The 22,326-nt window shown below is 39.0% G+C and overlaps 1 protein-coding gene across 1 annotated transcript; it reads right to left on the reverse strand.

Moving 5' to 3' along the window:
• Positions 1-4,874: 4,874 nt before the first annotated feature.
• Positions 4,875-14,661, reverse strand: YTHDF3 (YTH N6-methyladenosine RNA binding protein F3; the record flags this gene model as incomplete). The annotated part of the gene is made up of 4 exons (XM_079533863.1): positions 4,875-6,488; positions 7,719-7,804; positions 12,842-12,866; positions 14,638-14,661. The coding sequence occupies 4 exons, from the start codon at positions 14,659-14,661 to the stop codon at positions 4,875-4,877; spliced, it is 1,749 nt and encodes a 582-aa protein (XP_079389989.1).
• Between the last annotated feature and the right edge of the window lie 7,665 nt (positions 14,662-22,326).

The following is a 22,326-nucleotide window of genomic DNA, read 5'->3' on the forward strand; positions in this document are numbered from 1 at the left end:
AAATTCCACATCAGTGTATAAATTCCTCTTGTCCCAAATAATTCTCTTCTCCCAGGACCAGGGACACCCTTCATCTTATGCACATTAACAGTAAAACTTCCCAGCCTGTTATTTTTTTTCTTGCAATAGACATTACACCTTCAATACCACTCTTATTTATAAAGAAAAAAAATTGTAGATATGCAGCAAGTTCAAGAAAATTCTGAAATAACCCTCAAAATCTGAGAAGTATAAAGCAAATGCATTTCTCACAAGATATCAGAAAATCTCACTTATTGTTCTGAATCTTTAGCACACAAAAAAAAAAGCAGTACAAGATGACAGTACTACTACCAATTACCTACATTTAAAATGTTAGTCTAACTGTTTTCTTTCACTTGTGCAAGGATTATGTGTTTATATCAGAGCTTGACACAGCCGAATGGGCTGGAGCAGGAGGAAAGTGATAACAGCTCACACTTGTTTCCTCACTTTCCTCGTTCCCATACTATATATTTTTTAGAAATATCTAATCAAGCATAAAGATAGCAATGTCCTAGAGTAGAAAGATATATTGTTTAACATGTTGTTCAACACTATCATCTGATAACACAGCTTATCAGAGAAACAGCAGCCACACTGCTATCACAATGAAGGAAAAAATATGAAATTACTCTGAGTCAAAAAGTTCTGGCTATATGAGCACTCCCATAACAAGGTGTGTAGTGCAACAGAAAACTAACATGGCAAATATTCACCTGCCATTTAAAAGTTTCCTGTAAAGAAAAAAAACTCCAAATGCAAATTAGATAAGCAGCTGAGATTATACTGATTTCATCTTCTCCTACAGATAATAATTATTTGTCAGGACTGTTACAATAAAACAATTTCATGCTCTGTTACTAAGTCAGCATTCTACAATTATGAGGAATCATGACCTTCTGTCCACCATATGCTACAAGAAGTAGAATTCAATACTAAGCTGCACCAAAAGAGGTCCTCAAACAACAGAAAACTACACTTTTCAGAAGTCACCCCGTGCGGGTGAGTGAAAACCTTGGAATATTTCAACAACTGTTAGTTTGGGGGTAGGTTATTTGTTTACTTGGCTGGTGGGGCTCTGTGTGCTTGGTTGTTTGTTTTGCTTTTGTTGTTATTTTTTAATCAAAGCCAGGCTTCATTTTGACCTACGTATTTACTGATGGTCAGGTGTATAAATACAACAGATTTTTTGCAACTTATTTTCCTACTGTAATTACATACTCTTAAACAGCATATTTTAAGCTTTTAAGCTCAACTTTTTTTTTTAATGCATCATATTTCTACTGCTTTCTGTTGAAAGACAATCCAATGTGTTTTTGGACAGTCTTCAATCACGCACACTTACACCACAACCACCAAGCAGTAATTCAAACTAAGGACTAATGCGACTAAAGCAGATTTCAGATTTCAACCTACCATTGACAAAACTCGTGAAAAAGGAGCCTGTTAGTTCCTTAGATGAAAAGATACAGAATTGTAGAATGGATTGGGTTGGAAGGGACCTCAAGGATCATCAAAGCTCCAACCCCAGCCACAGGCAGGACCCACCAACCTCCACACTTAATACTACACCAGGATACTCAGGGCCCCACCCAACCTGGCTTTGAACACCTCCAGGGATGGGGCATCCACAACCTCTCTGGGCAGCCTGTCCCAGCACCTCACCACTCTCTCGGTAAAGAACTTAGCACCCAATACATTTAAAATAGGATACTAGAACCTCAGCAATAAGAAAAATGTGAGTGCAGCACAAGTTTGTTTCCAATCCTACTTTTACATATCTGGATGACAGCAGGGTCACATCAAGCAGTGACTGATACAGCAGTTCTAATAATTACACTTTGAAGCAACCTGTATCAAATGCAAAGTTAAGGAAGTCTCATTCATTGCACTTTTGCAAGTATGCTGCCATAACTTGAACAAAACAATGACAAGTCATATTAAAAATTAATTATTGATTCCCTGAGTTGTTCAGATTAATTTTTTATGACCAATTACTTTCAAATAAGTTAGCTGGGATGAACAGTTATAAAGTAAAATAACATCTATAAATCAGGTGCTGCTGCTTTATTTAGATCGCTGACTGTAGGAAATTTTGCTACCATCTTTGCAAAAATGAATGAGTGACCAGTCTTGAAAGAAAATGCAAGTGACTACTACCATCTGATGCATTAACTTTTTTATCAACTGCAAAAAGAAAACTTATGACAGAAACAACAACAGCTGCCACAGAAAAAAGGCATTAATTCAACGTGCATGGACTTTGCAACTCTACTGGCAGAAAGAAGCATACTAATTTATATACAGCTCCACAAACTTAGATGACCCTAGGTAATAAAGGATTACTCAACTAACCATAAAATAGAGCTTACAATAGTAATTACTGCATTTCTAAACCACGCTTGAACCATGAAGGAGTTAACAAGTGAATGTTTACAGCTTCAGGATAAGTAGTTTCTATACTGTACCGTAACAGAACAAAAAGAAACCCAGAGGTTTTAAACCAACACTAGTTTTTAAGGGAATTAGTTTAATTTGGACTTCCTATATTCTAAGTTAGGGCCCTGGGCAGTCTGATCTGGTGAGGAACAACCCTGCCCAATACAGGGAGTTGAAAATCCTAACTTGCAACCCAAGTAATGCTACAAATTGTATAAATTTGCTTCAGGCATGTCTGAAGTACATCTTCAAAAAGGAAATCTCACTTGTAGACACAGAATCATAGAATGGTTTGATTTGGAAGGGACCCCAAGGAACATCAAGTTCCAACCACCCTGCCACAAGCAAGGTCACCATCTTCCAGATCTGGTACTAGACCAGGCTGCCCAGGGCCCCATCCAACCTGGCCTTGACCACCTCCAGGAACAGAGCATCCACAACCTCTCTGTGCAGCCTGTTCCAGCACCTCACCACTCTCTCTGTGAAGAACTTCCCCCTGACATCCAAGATATGCAGTTCTAAACTCATTTTTTGTAATTTACCAGAAAAAGAAGTTGTTCACTGTTGTAGAAAAATCAACATCCATTGTGAAAGTACTGTGACAAGTATGTTTACTTTCACTAGAACTGGAAAAAGCAGCTGTATTAATAGAGAAATGTAAAGTTCAGTACTTGAGTCATACAGATACTGTATGCATCACTGAAAATATTGAAGAGCAATATTCCTTTATTACATAAAATGCACAATCGCAGTCATGTAGATAGAGACCTAGTAAATGCTGAGTTTAGTACACTGATATTTAAAATACACAGAAACATTACTAAATCCATGCACAGTCCCTCCCCCCCAGTACACATCATGGATTTTACCTACTGTAGAGGGATACAAACCACAAATAAAACAGCTGCTAGGACACCTCTGAATTATGACTCTTCTGACAAGTTCTTTCACAAAAGTATCTGCTCTACTTTTGAAGTCAGCAAGGTGTTCATAAACTGTCTTAAAACATCAGAAATTAAGGCACTTCTGACACATGAATGCTACAGAGAAACACTTAGTCTTGCCTTTCTGAAACATTACTAAAACCATAAAGTTGTACTAAAACTTGCAAAAATCAGAATTTTTCCCTTAGAATATTAGATAAGATCGTGATCCAATCTCCCATCATCAAGATGGCACAGAAGTAGCAGTACTAATTTAGAACACCAGTGCTCTTAAAAATTATTTTAAAAAAAGGAATGCTCTGAAATGAATGCCTCCTACTTTATTATGTTGGCCCATGGTGAATGCTGGCATCCACGGTGAGGTGAATGCTGGCATCCACGGTGAGGTGGATGCTGGCAGTATGGCAGAAGAGGTTGGACCTCACCTAACAGAGATAAGGAGATAGTGCAGCAGGTGAAATTCTTATGCAGTCAAAACGATGGCAGCTTCAAACAAGAACAAATTCAGGACTTCATATCCCACAAGTCTCCTAATTTGCATAAACCATAGACTTAAGGGTATTTTTACTCAGGAAGTGGTGTGATGGATGAACCGAGAGCAAAAGCCCACTGATGCAAATTCACACTTCTGAGTATTAACTAACTAGGTAAAGTAATTCCAGATCCCTGAAGTAGTTCTAAACACGTGATAAATCATGTATTTACTGTTACAGTAGCAAGTCTGGAAAAAAAATATAGCAAAAGTAAATATTGAGACTAATGGTGAATGGAACAGTTTTTAGTGGTGGGAGAGTTAATCTGACAAGCAAGTACTGTAAAACAGTTTAAAGTGCAAGTTTTTTTGCCTTTTCTGATTTTCTGAAATGCTGAACCTCCAAAATTACAGTTTTCTCTACAGATTTATCACAGGTACACTTTTAATCACAGAAACAAGCTACGTATATTTTTAATTGCACTATCAGAATTGCCCAAAATATAATTCTGACACTGCATAAGTCATCATTATATCACTCACATATTTCAGAAACCTACAAAAGACAAATTGAATCAAGGAGCAAATCTACTCTTCACAATAAGCTTGTTAAAAGTTTATTAAAGCAGAATTTTAATTTATTTGGTAAATAATGTTAACTTAATCTGTAATTTCATGTTTCTTCAATGATACAGAAACTAGAAGTTGTCTAAACTTGGATACTACAGTTCGGGATAACGCACTCAATTCCATTTTTGTTCATTTTGTGAAACACTCAGAAGTCATCTTACGCATGCCAATGTTAGCACTGCAGTTCAACACGTAACTTGTTTTATTAACACAGGTTCAAGAAAGTTATTCTTTTCATTAAGAACTAATTATATCAGGTATATACACCTCGGTGAAAAAGCACCATGTTCTGACTCGACACTCACACCAAGAAATTTCAGCTGTATGAAATAACAAGGCCACCAAGAACCGAAAATACAGGAAAGCTACTATAATACTGGTTTTCTTACCCTACGCATGGCTTCCTCCTCTTCTTGACGCTTTTCATAATGTGCAAAGTCATCAAAGATTGAGGTGGTATGCTTGAAAGTAGCAATTATTTTAAGCACTTGCTTGGCTTTTTCTAGGGGTACTTCTTGAGTGTCCCTCGAATTGGTAACTGGTTTGTTGTCATTGTTTTCCAAGCGAATATGCCGCAGTTGGTTATTGGGAACGTCTTTGACAAAGATCCATTTGACATCAAACTTGCCCTTCCACTTATCCTGAGACCAGACGCCAGCATATGCATTGTAGTCCACAACAGACTTCATCTCAGCCACTCCACAAAAGTGTCCACTGCCATTCACACTGAAGAGTAAATAGAGTGGGCCTTTTCCATTCAAGGAACGGTAAGCAGCATCCAAGCGCTTATTACCATGTTCAGTACTACACCAGATAGAGTACTTAATGGAGCGATGAATATCGTCCTCTGAATAACTTTTGATTATAAACACACGTCCATTCTTCAGGTTCCAATCGAAGTCTTTGGGATTGTAGTTGTTTATGGCCTTTAGTTTCTCCAGCACTGGGTGCACTTCCACACCAGAAGGTGAGGAGCTGACGGATACAACACCTAAACCAAAGTTTTCACTGCCAGCTCCGTTGTTCTGGCTGAAGCCCACACCCCTATTACGAGGCGCTACCCAGCGGTTTTGCAACTGCTGCTGCTGCAACTGGTGAGGCTGGGCCTGCTGCTGAGGTCCTTGTTGCTGTTGTGGTTGCTGTGGCTGAGGCTGCTGTTGAGGCAGTTGGCTTTGCACCAGTGTTGGTGGTTGGATTAATGGCTGAGGCTGCTGGATTATGGTCTGAGGAGGCAGTACTGGTTGGGCTGGGGGAGCTTTTACCACTGACCCCTTGTCATCCCAAGTTCCAATATTCATGTTGTGTTTTATAGGTGGTGGTGGTACAGCAGGGCCCCCAATACCCACATTACCTTTAGGCTTGAGTTTCGGCTGAGGTTTAGCAGGCTTCCTTGCAATGGCAGCCCACGAGGTTGGTTTAGGTGCTGAACTGCTAACTGGGGGCACGCTGTTGGCTGCAATACTTGTCATACCAGTACTGCTCAGAGCTGAACCTACAGTTTTTGTTACAGCAGCTGTCATATCTCCACCAATTTTCAGTCCAGTCATGCCTTGCTCAATGCTGCTAATCCCAGGCACCTTGCTCAGAGTATCACTGCCAAATCCAGCCTGTCCATCTGCTATGGCTCTCCCAAGAGAACTAGGTGGATAGCCATAGCTGCTGCTGTAAGCAGAGCTTTGCGTTGATTGTCCCTGAGATCCACTCGTCCCCCATGTAGAGAAGTCTGCATTCCCAGGAAAAAAATTAAATCCATGCTGCCCAAGAAATGGAGGGGTGTTTCCTAATGCCCCAGGTTGACTAAATACACCATCAGGTATGTAATGATGTTCACCATTACTCATCTGTCCATAAGTTGTCAAGTATGGCATTGGAGGGTCACCTGCAGTTGACCATGCTGCTTCGCCTAAAGAGTACGGAAATCCAATGGATGGAGCATAATAACTAGGCATATATGGGTCTGACATTGGTGGATAGCTGTTACTCTGCAAGAGAATAAGACAAAAATCAGCAATACAGGCTATGTGCTCAGGACAAAGTTATTTCTAATACCATCCAAAACACTGTTAACGATCATATGAAAGAATTTGCAACTTTCCCCATTTCCTTGAGGGTAACAAAGATGAGTAAAAATACCTGTTGGAAGTATCCATGTTTTCAGAAACCATTTTAAAAAAAAAAAAATCAAGTCATAACAACTGTAGTTTCATTAACAGAGAAACAAACTGCAATTAAGACTTAATTTTTCTGCACTCTTGTTGCTTTTTTGTCAAGATTTGTCTAATAGCAGACAACTACCAGAACATAATAGCAAGAAGAATGCAAGAACATCTTTGTTTCGTGAGGAACAGCACTCAAACTAACATTCCCATTAAGAACAATCTGTGGTCTAGCAGAACAAAGCTTGCTCACTAAATCCAAACTCCAATCCCAAGACTCCTAAGAAATCACAACAGTTATGTCTTTAGATGATGAAGTTGAAGTTGAAGGACTACCCACCACAAACTTCTGACATTGTTTTGGAAAAAAACACAGCACATTATCATCCCTCAGATAATGCCTCCTTAATATTGTGTTATTTGAGGAAACAGGAAAGTAGGAAGAGTTCTCAAAAGTCTTTTAATAATTTGTCTTTTCTTTCCCTCTCAACACCACTACAACTTACAGACTTAACGTATGTTAACTTCTGATTACAGAGACAATTCACAGCTCTGAAAATAAGCCATTAACATTCCAGCAGAAGCATTATACCACACTCCAGTTATATTAAGCTTCAACCTATTATGCAACCAACTGTGAGATATTCCTACTAACACCAAAGGGAATTATGTCCACACTTAATACTTTCTCAGAGCCAATGAAACTGTTGTTTTGAACTTCATCCAAAATATAATTCACTGCAAATTTAAGGTGTTTTGATTTAATTTTGATGTTTGGGTTTTTCTTTCATTTTTTGAAGATTCTTGTAACTGGTTTGAAGTTGGAACACAAGAGCAAGAGACATCAGACGATGCTTATTAACAGACTCTTATCCAGAATTTAAGACAACTTTAACTATTTCATGTTTTGTATATACAAATAAAATACGACACAAAACTGTATTTCAACAGCTATTCAGCCAAGTAATGTTAAGAAGCATCATTCAAAAAATGAACTGTCTGGAATTCCATCAAACTCCAAAGTTAACTTCGAGACAGTAAGCAATGTTCACTTACCTGATTTGTCTGACTACTTAGATATGGCTCAAAATCATCATCATTTACTGCATCCTTTTGATGAATCGAACCGTTCTGTACTGAAACTAAAAGTATATTTGTATTAGATATACTTTCTGGAAGACTAACGATGCACTTTCAAAATAGGTAACACTTAATCAACTGTTCAATGAAATACTTCTACTGATGCTTCATTGAGACAGAATACATTACTGTTAAGCTTTACTCTGTTCAAAGAAAATAGACCATTAAGCTCCCCAGTCAGATCTCAGAAGAGGTCTGGAAAGACTGCAACCAAAGCAGACTATTCCTGATGGTGGAGTTCCTTTCCTGGAGGAGGAATTTTCTGAACTACACAGACAGAAAAGCTTCAGTCACCTTATTTGCATGGGCAGTAAATCCAGTGTTTCCAGAAGTACCAGATTAAGTGCAAATGTGCAGACCAGTGAGATCACACAAATTCAATCGGTTCAGTGAAATCTGTAATATATAGCTTTCTCCTGAAAAGATTAAAGTCAGCAACCCACCAATACAACAGGGAAGGGCTATTTCAGCTGTTTAATTTTCTAATTCCTACACAACTATTAGACTGCACTGAATTAGCAACGTATCTCGAGTTTAGAGGGGCCAGTGAAAGACAGAAGCAGAAGTTCAAGTCCCCAGGAACAAGTTTACTATCCTTTCCCTGCACACATGCCATTAGACACTGGAATCTCTTCCTATCTGCTCTTCTTAGCTTTCTATTTATTACTTTTAGTTTCATTTAAGGCATTAATACCTACTTGGCATTTTCCAGTTGCTCAAATTACTTGAAGTATCTCTCAATTCCCCCCCTCCCCTATTGTTCAAAGTCAAATTGCAGAACTCTCAACTAAACTCCACTGTTTCCAGAGCGCAAAGCAGAACAGTGACTGAAATTATAGAACTGAAAGACAAAGAAATCTCAAAAACAATTGACTGCTTTTCAGAATGCATTTTTTGCTGCTGTTACCTATCAGTATGTTTGGCGAAACCAAGCTTTAGAGTAATTGATAAAGTGCTCCAAGAATCGATGACACCAGAAGTTACAGCAAAGCAGTAGATCTTCTGACAGTTGGGAAAACTCAGATACAAGTTGACACCTGTTTTTCTCTTTTTAGCAAAAGCTTCTGAAAAGTATATACAGCTATGTAACTAAATCTTCCAGGGTTTTTTTTTTTTTTTTTAACATAGAAAATACTTGAAGATATTTTTTTTTTGGTTGGTTGTGTTCTTCCCCCCACTAAAGTTAACACTGCAAACCAGACACTTCACAATTTCTTCCACATTTGATTTCAGTAACAAGCTGTCTTCAGGGAATTAAACTAACTGGAAAAATAACAAAGGAATACATATAAACATATGGAAAAAAAATGGAAAAATATATTAACTTCAGACAGCAGTAACAAGAGATGGAAAAATCAATGTAATAAAGAATAACAGAAGATTTGTTCCAAAGCAACTACCTGAGAAGGAGGGAAGCAACTTTCACTTATCATTCTGGGGTTTCAGAAGGTCACTTGACCATCAGTATACACTGACAGCGTTTGTAAACAAGCTGCAGACAATTATGACTAACAAAGGTGAACACAGTGTGTATTAAAACATGATATAAAAATATTTCTAAATTAAATAACAATTTAAGATAATAGTTTTTGTTTGTTTTTCCATAAATAAGGAGTTTCAGCTGCGGTCACAAATCATCCTGAACTTAAATACAGTGGAAACATAGAGTGGAACTCTATATTCCATTTTACATTTGGCCCAGTCACAAGTCCTCAAGGTCTCTTCTCCACACCATGCCATATCCATTGCTTAGTCTTAACCAAAGACTATAAACAGCAACACTCCCAAATACAATTTTGTTATAACAAAAAAATAAAAAGGAGGAACACGACTTTCTTCAAAGCATACAGCCACACATAAAGCAATATACAAACTACAGGCCAAGATTAGAATCCTATCAAAATTAATCTTTTCACACTGACAGCTGATCTTCATTAAACGAGCCATGTTTATTGTTTCAGAGGCATCTAAAGGTCTCTCACAATAATTATTTTGGTCAGCCATAACTAACAGTATTCTTATAAATGTATTTTCTTTCTTGTTTATTCTATATTGAGATCTTAAGTCAGCAACACAAAATAGTTCTGTGCTGCCATCTCTACTACTAAACGTATACACTTTTCAGTGAGACAGCATCATTACAACTGTTCCTTTAGCTTTTCACTCTAACTTCACATAAGGTGTTTAAAATGAAGAATGCAGCCCACACATGTATTTAACAAGAGAAAACAGATTAAGATGCATGCCTCATACCCAAAATCTCATATTAAGTAATCTAACTGAACAGGGCAGTGATGAAGTATACTACCACAAACTAACCTACAGTTAGTAAAAGCATCTGTATCAGTCCAACCCTGAAAATACTGCATAATTCTTGTAAAAACACAGTGTAATTAGATACCAGGAAGAAACAGCTCATCAAATAAAGGAATTTAAAGCTTATGTTCCTTCAACTGCTATCCTTTGAATAACCACTAGCAAATTGCACAAATGATGACCAAAGGTATTAAGAATAAATTTCTCCCTAGAAGCTGTTGCTACATCCAGATTAATGTGGTACGTAGTAAGTACTAAACGTAACCTGTAGTGTTCTATTCTTGTTTTAAACCTCACCTTATATTTAAACCTCCTACAAAACCAAAAATACATACACAGGTAAGCACAAATCAGGACTTCCTTTCATAGGTGCAATATGTTGGCAAAAACTAAAGCAAGGGAAAAAGGGAGTTTGGGGAATGCCAGGTCCTCCTTATCCCCACTGCAAGACATCATTTGGATGATATCAGTTTTGATTTCTTATGTCAACAGTACAGTATTTGACAAATACAATAAGAAAACTTTCAAGATAAAATCATTTACTGGTCCAAGTCTCTGAAATACTGGAGTTAATGTCCAACAGACTGATAGACTGTTCTATAACCCAGATGTATAATCCCATGCATTCCAGTCAAAAGAGAAAGCACATGGCACCTACTTTTAACTAACTAGAACAAAGCATCAAGAGAATTTTCCTAGACAATACGAGCAAATTCTCAATATCATTTGAAGGCTTAGTATTCCTATTTCAACATGAGAAACACTTTATTTACATACCCAATCCTTCCCAACATCACCATTCCTATGCATATGCACAGAGCTTCAGATTAATGTGCTGACTCAGTAACTCATACTCCCTCAAGGTCCCTTTAAGCTGTGACCATATCATGACATCTCAAAAAGATTACTGTGCTAACATTTGGACAGAAAGGATTGCTGACACTGACTTAATATATCCTCTTGAACAAACCTCTGATCTAACAACAGCTACTTGAGCTACCATCTTCTATCTCCAAGCCCTTTAATTTAATACCAAATTAAATCAGTTTTGTAAATTATTTGCCATACTTTATATTTCAGTAGAATTGAGCTGATTATTGGTTTGTTTCACTCCAGTTTTCATTGATATCATATTCTCACCAGGAGACTTGTACGCTATTTAACAGGATGCAATCCACTAAAATCCAAGTTCAGAAATGCAAAAGCCTCCTTATTTTGACAAGTTGAAACTGTGTATTAATTTACACATTTTGAAGCATTTACAGGTTACAGCACAGAAAATACGCTGACTTGTGCACTTTCATTATTAAACAAACTGCAGAACAGTATCTCAAATGAGATGCTCAATACTTTACACCCAATTCATATATTGTAAAAATAGTTCAAAAAGTACTTCTATGATTCTCTAATAGCTCTAACTACTCTGGAAACATAGACGTCATAATCTGAAGAACAGAAAGCCACAAACTACTTGCTAAAATGAAATTGTCCTCTCACTTAAGAGAAATACAAAGGGCAGAAATATAACCGCTTCAAAGAAAAATCATAAAAAGTTCTACAAGTACTACAATATGAGAGAACAAGTACTCAGGAAAAATATGACTAAACTGAATGGGTCTAAGGAGGCAGACAGATTTATTTTTCACTGAATGCATGTTGAAATTAGAAGGAAACAGGCTAGATTCAACAAGATTCAGGAAGCACATGCCAACATGAGTGGTATATACAGAAGTAAGTAATCTGCACACAGGCAGAACAAGAGAATAAGTGTGGATAACATTAAATGACACTTCATAGAGAACAATTAGATTAGTTCAGATAATAAATAGCAGGGTCAAAAAATACATAAGGTCCACAAAAACATTTTTAATCTGCATGCAGAAATAACCACACTGAACGCATCACACAGGTAGCTGTTTGCATACTAACCTACTGCTCAGCTTACTGAGCAGATAAGAAATTCATTGGCACAAATGTGCTGACTACACAAATAAAAAACTCAAATAAATTATTGGGTTGGGTTCCTTTTGTTTTGTTTGTTTGTTTTTTTAATACCAAAGATAAACTCTAGACCAGAAATAACTGCAGGACATAATCTGATACGTCACACAGATAGACTGGCCAAGCATTTTAGAGTGAAGTAGTTGATCGTTTCCATGGGAGGGAATAAACCCTATTTTAAATACAAAGATGTTTAAAAAAAAATGAAAAAAGTAAAAACAAACAAACAAAAGGCTTAGGAGACTACAAAAATATTCTCTACAGACAGCGCCAAGATATTTTCTGAAAATAAGGAGGGTGATGTGTTCTGTTCATAGATATGACTAACTAAGTAGTCACATGGCTTGTGTTCCTCAAGCTAAGGAAGCTGCTCAAGACTCCTCCTGACGATGCTAGTATACTGATTCCACTCACTGTACAGAAAGATCCAAGGTATACTGTTAAAGAGATTGTGCAAACATATCAAACAACATCAGCTAAAAAAAATCAGCTGTTATTTTATTACTCCAATAATCTATTTGAAAAATAAAAATTTAAATTGACATACTATTGTACCATTGTAAAAAATGCTGGGAAGTAATATTTTGTATGCAATTTCCTGTTGTCTTCATCTGAAATAAGACATCCTATAGCTGCATTCCCTTCCCATAACTGTCTCAGAAAACATTAAGCTCCACAAACAAGATCAGACATTTACACAAAATTACAGTGAATCGACTTACCTTTATTTCCCTGTCCTTTAGGTCTCTGTACATAGGAAAGTGGGGAAAAAAGCAAAACAGAAAATTTCAGTTAGAATCTTCTGATGTTTTTGTCAAGCTAATTCAAGTTTACCAGTTCTTTTCAATTTAAATATCAATTCAAGCTATTATAAAAAATTCTGATGTACAAACCCAACTGAAGAGTTTCAAAATTGAAAGAATTTCACTGAAAATCATTAAAATATCCTACAGTCTTTTAAAACAGGCAAAGCTTAACTGGCAGCAGAAATCTGAACAAATGAATTTTGATTGCCCTTCCTTGAGAGCCATAAGCAATAAACACAGCATAGCCTAAAAGAACAAAGAAAGTTAGCTTAAGATTACTGCCAGTGCTAGAGCTTCATTATCATACGTCATCGTTTAAACTGACTGATGGGTACTTATCAGGGAAAAACCTATAATGCCATGCCTTTTAAATGTACAAAAGAATATACAGTAATATTGCAAGCTGAACTACAAGCTGTACATTCCTTGTTCAGTCAGTTACATAGAGAAAATGGTACCATGTTTACACTTTCACACAAGAAAATAATACCTTAAGGAGAATTATTTTTTTTTTTTTAGGATTAGTCATTACAAAACACTGTTAATCTGCCACTAAGAACCACTATAAAAGAATGAGTTACGGTAACCTTAATTCCTCTATAACAAAATAAAACAAGCTTAAAAAGAAATAAGCAACTTGTAACCCATTAGAATCTAATTCATCTCCTTGCACATGTACAACTAATCATGAGCAGATTCCCTGGCTCCGCTACTCTCCAGCAATTTTTACTCCTGAAAGATTCAGTACTGGTTTGAAAGTTTAGGCTAGGTTAGAGAAAACCACCATCTTGCTTGCATATAAGCTGTCTCAGTTAGGTCTCTGTTTAACCCATTTCCACCTAAAGCTGTGCTGGTTAGTCACCTCCCCCTCCCAAAAGCAAAGGAAAACCTCCTTAAGAAACACCAACATCTCATCGTCTGGGATACAACTCATCCAGTCACACAGAGAGCAACAAGAGCCACAAAACTAAAAAAAAGTTGAGAAGCAGCAGCCCCCATGGAAGGCTAGTCAGCAAGGAAAGCTAAGAGATCACTGAGCTAGAAATAAGTGCACAAAAGGAAACCGGATAGCATACACGGAGACAAAAGGCACAAAACACTGAAGGCACAGAGAAAATAAAAGGGGGGAAGGAGGCTGCGAGGAGTAAACTTTGGAGAAGAGGCAGAGGCCCAAGGAGGAAGCGAGGATCAAGGCAGAAAAGCGCCCGCCAAGAGAGGAAGAGCAGCAAGGCCGGGCAAAGGCTGAGAAAACCTCGAAGCCCTGCGAGGAATCGGAGAACAGCTGGAAGAAGCGGAGGTCGCAGAGAAGGAGGCCCGAAAGAAGAAAACGCGAGCGAAGAGAGAAAGACAAGAAAAGAGAAAGCGATAACCAGAAGTCGGAAAAAAAACAGGGAGAGCCGAGAGAAGCGCTCCAGGAACGGCGAGAGGAAACGGGCGCCCACGGGGCCTGCCGAGGGCTCGCTCGTGGCGCGGGCAGACGCAGAGCCGCCAGGCCGGGCTGGGCCCCGCAGCGGGGAGGCGGAGCGGAGCTGGCGCGGCCCGGCGGTTATAAATAGGGGCTGCCGGGGCCGGGCAGGGGCCGCCATAGCGGGCGCCGATCGCCCGCCGCTCCCCATGGCGGCGAGGAGGGACGGAGTGGGAGGCCGCCGGGCCGCCGCCCTCCAAGCGCCGGACGCGAGGAGAAGAGATAGCGGTGTGCGGGCAGCTGGTACCTGATCGACGCTGGTGGCTGACATTCTTCACGGGGAGCCGCGATCCCCTCGCTCCGCCTGGGCCTCGAGTGATTCCGCACGCCGGGGCCGCTCGCCCGCCCGCCCGCCGCGCCGCTCGTCTCCGCCTCCTCCTCCCCGCCGCCGCCTGATTGTCGCCGCCGCCTGGGTTCGCCGCCGCCGCCGATCGGGCTGCCGCTGGAAGGAGCCGGCCAGCCGCACGCAGCGCCGCTTCCCCCCCCCTGCTCCGGGCTCCGCTTCCCCACAATGGCGGACGGGCTCCGGCTCCCACTTCCGCTCCGCGGCACCCTGACCTTCCGCTCCCCCTCCGCCAGCGACGCCGCTGACCTTTCCCTTCCCGTCCCCGCCTCCATGTCACGTGGGGGTGAAAATGGGCCCGCGCGCGCCCGCTGCCAGCGACTCAAATGGCGCGGGGGGCGGGGCAAGTGCCGCGCGGGGTGGGAGCGCGCATGCGCACCACGCGGCTCAGGCGGAAGGGCCCGGCGCCGCTCCCGCTGCGCTCCGTCGGTCTCGTAGTGCGCATGCTCCGCAAGGACAGCTGAGGAACGCTGGGGGGGTAGGGAGACGATGAATGTCAGCCTCCCGCGCTCCGCTAAGCACCTGCGGTGCGCTGAAGTGGGGAGCCGGCTGGACAGCGCGTATGAGCGTGGGGCAGTTGTGGGTTTGGCTGCTTGTGCCGTGGTGGCTGAGCGGTTGTGCCCCTGCGGTGCTTGTTCCACGTGGTGTTGGGCAGACCGTCAGTGCAAGCGGTGCTTCTAGTGGGCGGGTCGTCGGCCGCCAAAGGGGCTTGGGCTGCACCACCGCTACCTGGAAGCACCTGTGCTTCTGAAGAGAGAATGCCTCGTATGCTGTACTGTGTGGTGTAAGCAGATATGGTCTGGGCAAAGAGAGGGTTGCATCATTGAAGACATTTTCTGTGTCGAGTCCCTTTTCCTACCCTGCTTTTTTTTTTTTTCCACTGGAGTCCAGAGGGAAACAAGGATGATGAAAGATCCGGGTAATAGATACTGAAATAAAACGTAGCAAGAAACAGCTGGACTATAAAAGAGAAGAATGAGGGTTGATGCAAAGATTGAGTATCTTTATGTATGAAAAAAAAAATCATTTTCATTTTTTGAAATATCACAAAATATAATGCATTTAAACTGCAGTTTTGAGGTTGATCTTCTCTTATGACACCTTAAAACACTGCAAAGCAAATAGGACTGTGCTGCTGCCTCTGTAGCACTACAGTTAGTAAGCAGGTGGGACTCTTGCACTCAGTCTTTAAGATCATCTTCATCCCTTGTTTTCCTGCTCCATTGGTTGCTGTGGCATGAATGGTTTACACACAGAAAATAAAGATTCAATGCAGGAGAAGTAGAAGTAAGCATAGAGCATGGGCACTTAGGTGGAAATTATAACAGTTCTCAGAATTTTATTCTAATGATTAGCATGTGTATTCTTTTAACCTTCCGTCTTTGGAATCATAAGATGACATTAAAATGCCCATTTAAAAAATGATTTTAGCCCTCCCAATTGACAAAGTTTTGCAAGTAAATAGCCAAGAATTTGGAAACAGGTATCAGGGAAAGGAGAACTCAGATTTATTATCGTTAAACATCTCATTGTTTTTGGCCTTGTGTCATTAATTTTTTGAAGCTGACAGACGTTGAATATTCAGAATTTTAAATATTGTTCCCCTCAGACAACTAATGTGTTGCCTTTGAGAAAGTACTGGCCCCTTGTGACTCAATACCATCTATTCAGCTCAATTTGCAATGTAATCATGGAATAAATAAAACCAGCAGTAATTTAGAATTCAATTTGCGATGGTTGCTACGATTTGTGTGACAAAAATCCAACATGCTGCAAACATTTTCATTTTTAATAGGATATTAATATCTGTACTGGGAAGTGATTCTGCTTTGTTCCTCCGTCTCTGTACTGTTAGGAATGTGGTGGAGTGAAAATTGTCCTTAAAGAGAGTACAAGTTCAGCAGGATTCCAGTCTGCATTGCAAGCTTTGCAGAGTCTCAGGCTCAAACGAATCTTTTTGATGGGGAATTATGCACCACTCTGAGGACTTGCTGGAATGTTCTGTGGCAATTAGTTCTGTAATACTATAGTTTAAGTTCCTGCATTATGTGCCTCTAGAGACTTTGGAGGTATATATGGTTCATTTTTCAAAATGCTTTTAGGCCTTTTTTTTTTCTTTTTTTCTTTTTTTCTTTTTTTTTTTTTTTTTTTTCCAATCTCTAATTCTCCATTTTCTAATAATTATCTGTGGGAAAATTGCTTGTGATCTGAACAGTAATAGTTTGATTCCACAACCCTTTGCCGTCAGATTACTATATAGGAGATTTGCACGGGTAATGATTTGCAGAGTTGTGGCAGATGGAGCTACGTCTAAGCCATTGTATGACAATTGCCTCGCTGGACTTGATCTGATGGGGACTGCCAACCAACATCAGCATTCATTTCAGGACAGGACTCTAATTCCTCATGGTTATTTGAGGCACGTAGTGAATAGATGTGTTCTTATGGCTGTGAAAAGGTCTTATGACCTTTGTAGACTGCCATGGAGCTCAGGAAAAGGACAGTGCCCTTTATTTGAGTGTGGAATTACTATGTTATTATAAATGTCTTCCCTGTTACATTCAACAAAACTTTTTGGATTTTTCCATTCTGCTTTCAAAGTAGTGATTGTGCCAATTCAATAGCAAACTTAAAGGGTAAAAGGATGACTGAGTTTACCCTTTTGAGAAATATTTTTCTCTTCAGTTTTACTGGACAAGAACAGAAAAAGAACATGCGTGTTTTAAATGTTAGGAAAAGCCTTATGGCAACACCTCCTTCGAAAATGGTTAAGACGCAAGTTCTTAAGTTCTTAGAAAATGTTCTAAGGATTCTTTTCTTAGCACGTGAAGACCAAGTCCAAATAACCATTATTTCCTCAAACATCTCAGAGACTCTCACTGGACTGTAAAACAGGTGCAGTATAAAGTCTTGGCTACAGGTAGAAAGTGACCCTGAGAGTCTTACAAACTAATAATAGCTAACAAACAAACTGTAAATAACATGATGCCCGTGTTTTTCGGTAGTCAGATAGCTCAAACAGATCACAAAACTGTTTGTTACAGAAGTAGAAAATATATGCTACCAACAATTTTCTGTTTCTCCTGCCTAAAATTGTTTTAAAAAATAATCTGTGAATTATAATCTAGTATTGGTGAAACACTAACTAAGGAATAAGTTGAAATAGGTGAACTCCAGCTATTCCCACCAACAGTTACTGTAATTCAGTTTGATTGAGAGGGTCTGTGGGTGGTTCATGAAACAACATCAAAGATCTGGTGGGTCACTGCTGAGGAACATGCCTTCGGAGGGTCTCAGTTATCAGCAGGCCTCCAGGTGTGCCTTGGTGTTGCACCTCTGCTTCCTGCTCTCTGGTCCAGAGGCTGGGCTGTTCAGCTGTCATGGAGGATCATCACACTGTGAAAGCCCATAGCATTGCTACAAGTGAATGGAAAGCAATGCTCAACTGCAAATAACTAAACAATTCCTCTGCGTGTGTGAGATTTGATAGTTCCGAGCTATTAAAAATAGGAGTATATTTATTGTGTATCATTTAGGCAGTGGTAATTAAACAACTACATACTCTGCATCCTGTGTGAAATACAATCCTGTACTGAAGGCCAGGGCAGGTTCCAGATTCCAGCAAGCATTCTTTTACAGGGTTTGAATAGCTTGGGTGCTATGTTATCATCTATGGGATGGTGAATTTCAACATATGGAGCAGGCATTCTGGAAAATACTCTCACCATTAAAGTGTAATAATGTTGTACAATATGTTACTGTTGTCAGTGCATTTCCTTTTCTTGGGAATGAGGAAATATTGGCTTGTTCTTATGAAAGAGTTCAGAGGAAAAAACTGTATGAAAGGACTGCAAATACTCATAGTACTTACCCGTACTTTACAAATCAATTACAAGCCGTAATTGATAGAAAATGAAATAGATTATAGTAGCTAATAGATAACATTATGGCAGTTACGCAGCTCAATTTGTGTACGCAGTTTTAAATTCCAATGCAGATTTTTATTCCAGTGTTGGAACAAGAATTTTACCTCCTAGATTTAATTTTATTCTTTTTGTTATCCAGCGCATCAGTCTTGATAAGCTCCATTAACTTAAAGCACGAGGTAAGACAGGAGCTTTCCACACTGACAACCTTTTTTCCAGGTATATAATAATGTAAAACACTGATATATTTATAGCAATGTGTGCTAGCTGTTTGGCTTAAGTGATTGTGTAAATTCCATATCATAGTAGGCTGGGTCAATGACAATAACTAATTGCTGACAGATCTTCTCTTGTTAGTTTTTAAGAAACTCAGTCTTCTTTTTTAATTATTTAAAAATATATACAAACCACCTTTGTTTGTTAAATTCCCTGAGATCCTCTCTGTCCATTAGTTTTAAATCTAAATCTGCTTGCATTTGATCTGAAATGAATGTCTTCTGCTCTTTTCTCCTTAGTCACGCAGAGCAATCATTCTTTTGGTGCATAATGTTGCTCATCATAACTGCATGTTTGAAATTTGGCTATGCCACCAGCATGACTGTACTTGAAAGGGAAGAGTAACAACCAAATACTGGGGTAAGAAAAGACAACCAATAGCCACAGTGTATATAGCAGCAGTTCTTAGGGTTCTCATGGCCCACATCATTTTGTTCTGAAGATCATTCCTCTACCACTTCATCGGCAAACTATGTAATATCTAAGAAAACCCACAACTGTCTCATTTAGGACAAACTGGCAAACAAAACCAGAAATTCATGCAGCAACCCTCTCAGAATGCACTGTATGCCCTTATTCCATTCCCACCAAGTTATTTTATATGCTGGCTGAGTAAAAGCATGCAACTACTGAATAGAGCTCAGATATCTTACTGTTTCACAATATTTTTAGGTGATCTGCAGTTAAAAAAAAGCTTCTCTAGTTCCCTTTAACTTGTGGCATTTGTACTCAAGGGCAACTGCTTACATTTTCATTCCTGTCTCAAGATTTGCCTATAAGGAGCTGGCGGTAAACATAGCGTTTTAGGTACTAAGCTTTAAATGGAAACCTGCTTGCCTGAGAAATACACCAAAATGCTATTCTTTATCATTTCTCAGTTGTTTAAGAAAAATTCTAATGAACTAGATTCCGTAATTATTTCAAAGAAAAACTATGATTCACTCTTCTTACATTATATTGAAGACTATTTTTATAGTTAAATCAAAGTTTACTGTATCAAAGAGACATGATGGGTATTTGCTGAAACCTGTTCTGTAAATTTACTTTGGCACTTAACTTTCAAAAAAATGATTAAACATTATGGAAAGGACAGACGATTCTAATACCTTATTAATGTTTTTTTCTGTTCAGCGTGTTGGAAAATACATATAATACATACATATTCTGAAGCCTGCTCTGAAAAAGCATTTTGACTCCTGCACTTTCACTCTGTCATTAGATAAATGAAATATTCTTACTGCCTGCCTCTTTTCCTATCAAATGTATCCGTTTTTTTTTGTTTTGTTTTCCTTGGAAAATTTATTAATTATTTGCAGAAGTCTGGGAAGTCCGTGACTTTTTTTTTCCCCCCACAAGTTTCTATGTTTTCCATTCTTTTCCCAGAACTCCAAGTTTGCTGTCTGGCATGATGATGGTTTTGGCTATATTCCTTGCTTTCATTCCACATCCAGTTCCATTAAGCTGATTGCTAAGCTTGGAAAATTATCAGTTTTATAACCTTACAGTACTTTCTAAAACGCCACTGTCAGAGATGCTTCCACCTTTTCCTTGTGTCCTGATTTGGTCTGAGATAGAGTTAATTTTCATCCTAGAAGATGGTATGGTACTGTGTTTTGAAGTTAGGATGAGGGTAATTTTGATAACAGCAATATTTTAGTTGCTGCTGAGCAGTGCTTGCACTGAGTCAAACATTCTTCTGCATCTCATGCTGCCCTGCCAGCAAGAAGCTGGGAGTACACAAGGAGCTGGGAAGGGGTGCAGCCAGGACAGCTGACCCAAAGTGGCCAAAGGGAAGTCTCATACCATCTGGTGTCCTGTGGAACAATTAAACAGAGGGACTTGGCTGATGGAGTAGGTGTTGCTCAGAGACTGGCTCAGCATCGGTTAACTCATAGGTAATTGCTCATAGGTAGTGAGCAATTGCATTGTCCATCAGTTGTTGTGTATATTCTATTCTTATTCTAATTTGTTATTATTATTAATCATCCTTCTTTGTTCTATTGAAATGTCCTTGTATCATCCCACAAATTTTACCATTTTTCCAGTTCCCTCTCCCATCCCACTGGAGGTAGGGAAGTGAGTGAGTGGCTGTGCAGTGTTTGGCTGTCTGATGGATTAAATCACAACACCTAGATATTTTTTGCTACGTGATTTGTCAGTGGTTAGACAGATAAGTAGTATGATGTTGCATGAGATGTTAGCTGCTAACCAGATCAAAAGGAACTGGAAGGATTTCTCCAATGCTAGCTCCGAGTTAGCTTGCTCTGACAGATCCTTAGAGTAATTCCTTTCACCAAACCCAGTACTGATGACTAGACCTTGCTATCTATACAATTATGTCTATACAAGATGAGTCTTCTGTTAATACTTTTAAGCCACTTATATAGAAGCATGTTGTTAAAATTAATTGCTTCATATGTACGTCTTCAGAACTGTCTGTTGAGTTGAATAAAATATACTGAAATTTAAAAGCAGTATGATATGCTTTCTATCACAGCCACCATTTGTCAGGCCAAAATGTATATTTATATATCATTTCTGTACTTTTTTTCCCCTATAAATTCAACAAAACCCACCAAGTAAGGGTTCAGTAGTGCAATAGGTGAAGAATTGTATTCCTGAAAGATGTTTACATTAAACGTATCTGTAATAATGTATGTGTATATATTTGCATCTGTATCATGTTCTCTGCTAAGGTTATATCCTAATTTTATTTGTATCACTGTATATAATCAATTTATGCAAAGTTATGTAGAGTATATTATATATGTAGAGACAGTTTTGTGATTCATATTTTGTATTAGTTCTGCATTGCTAAACAGTCACTACAATTTATTGTTGCAGGGAAAAAAATATAGCCACCCACCCTTTAATCAGGGTGATGATAAAAAGAATGAATCACCAAGGGCTAATAGAACTTGGTTAATTTCTCTGTTTGTTTATTTCACTGACCAAAATATGTGGGAGAAGCAGACGTATGAATCATAACATTTCATATTTTGTAGTTGTGTGGCTTTAAAACATTCGAAGTGAATCAGGAGAAGGGGAAAGTTTTACTTTCTTCTAAAAAAGTAAGCATTACACCTAACTTGTCAGCATAGCTGCACAGCATCCCCAGTATGAATGTATTCAGTAAGTAAATGTACAACACAGAAACTAAAGAAAAGAACTTTTTGTTTTTAATTTAGACTAATAGCATAAATGAATATGAAATAAATCTGACTAAATCCATTGGCTGTAGTGCAATCCATTTTATTTTAATAGGCTCGTCAGAGAGAGTCACAAAATCTTTCCTGCATCCTTGTATTACACTCTAGACAAAAAGCTGTCCAGATTTCTGAGGCTTTTCATTAACCTGCATAATCACAACTGATCAATTGCTGGATCAATG

The sequence above is a fragment of the Tetrao urogallus genome, assembly GCF_951394365.1.
Source record: "Tetrao urogallus genome assembly, chromosome: 3".
In the NCBI taxonomy this organism is placed as follows: domain Eukaryota; kingdom Metazoa; phylum Chordata; class Aves; order Galliformes; family Phasianidae; genus Tetrao; species Tetrao urogallus.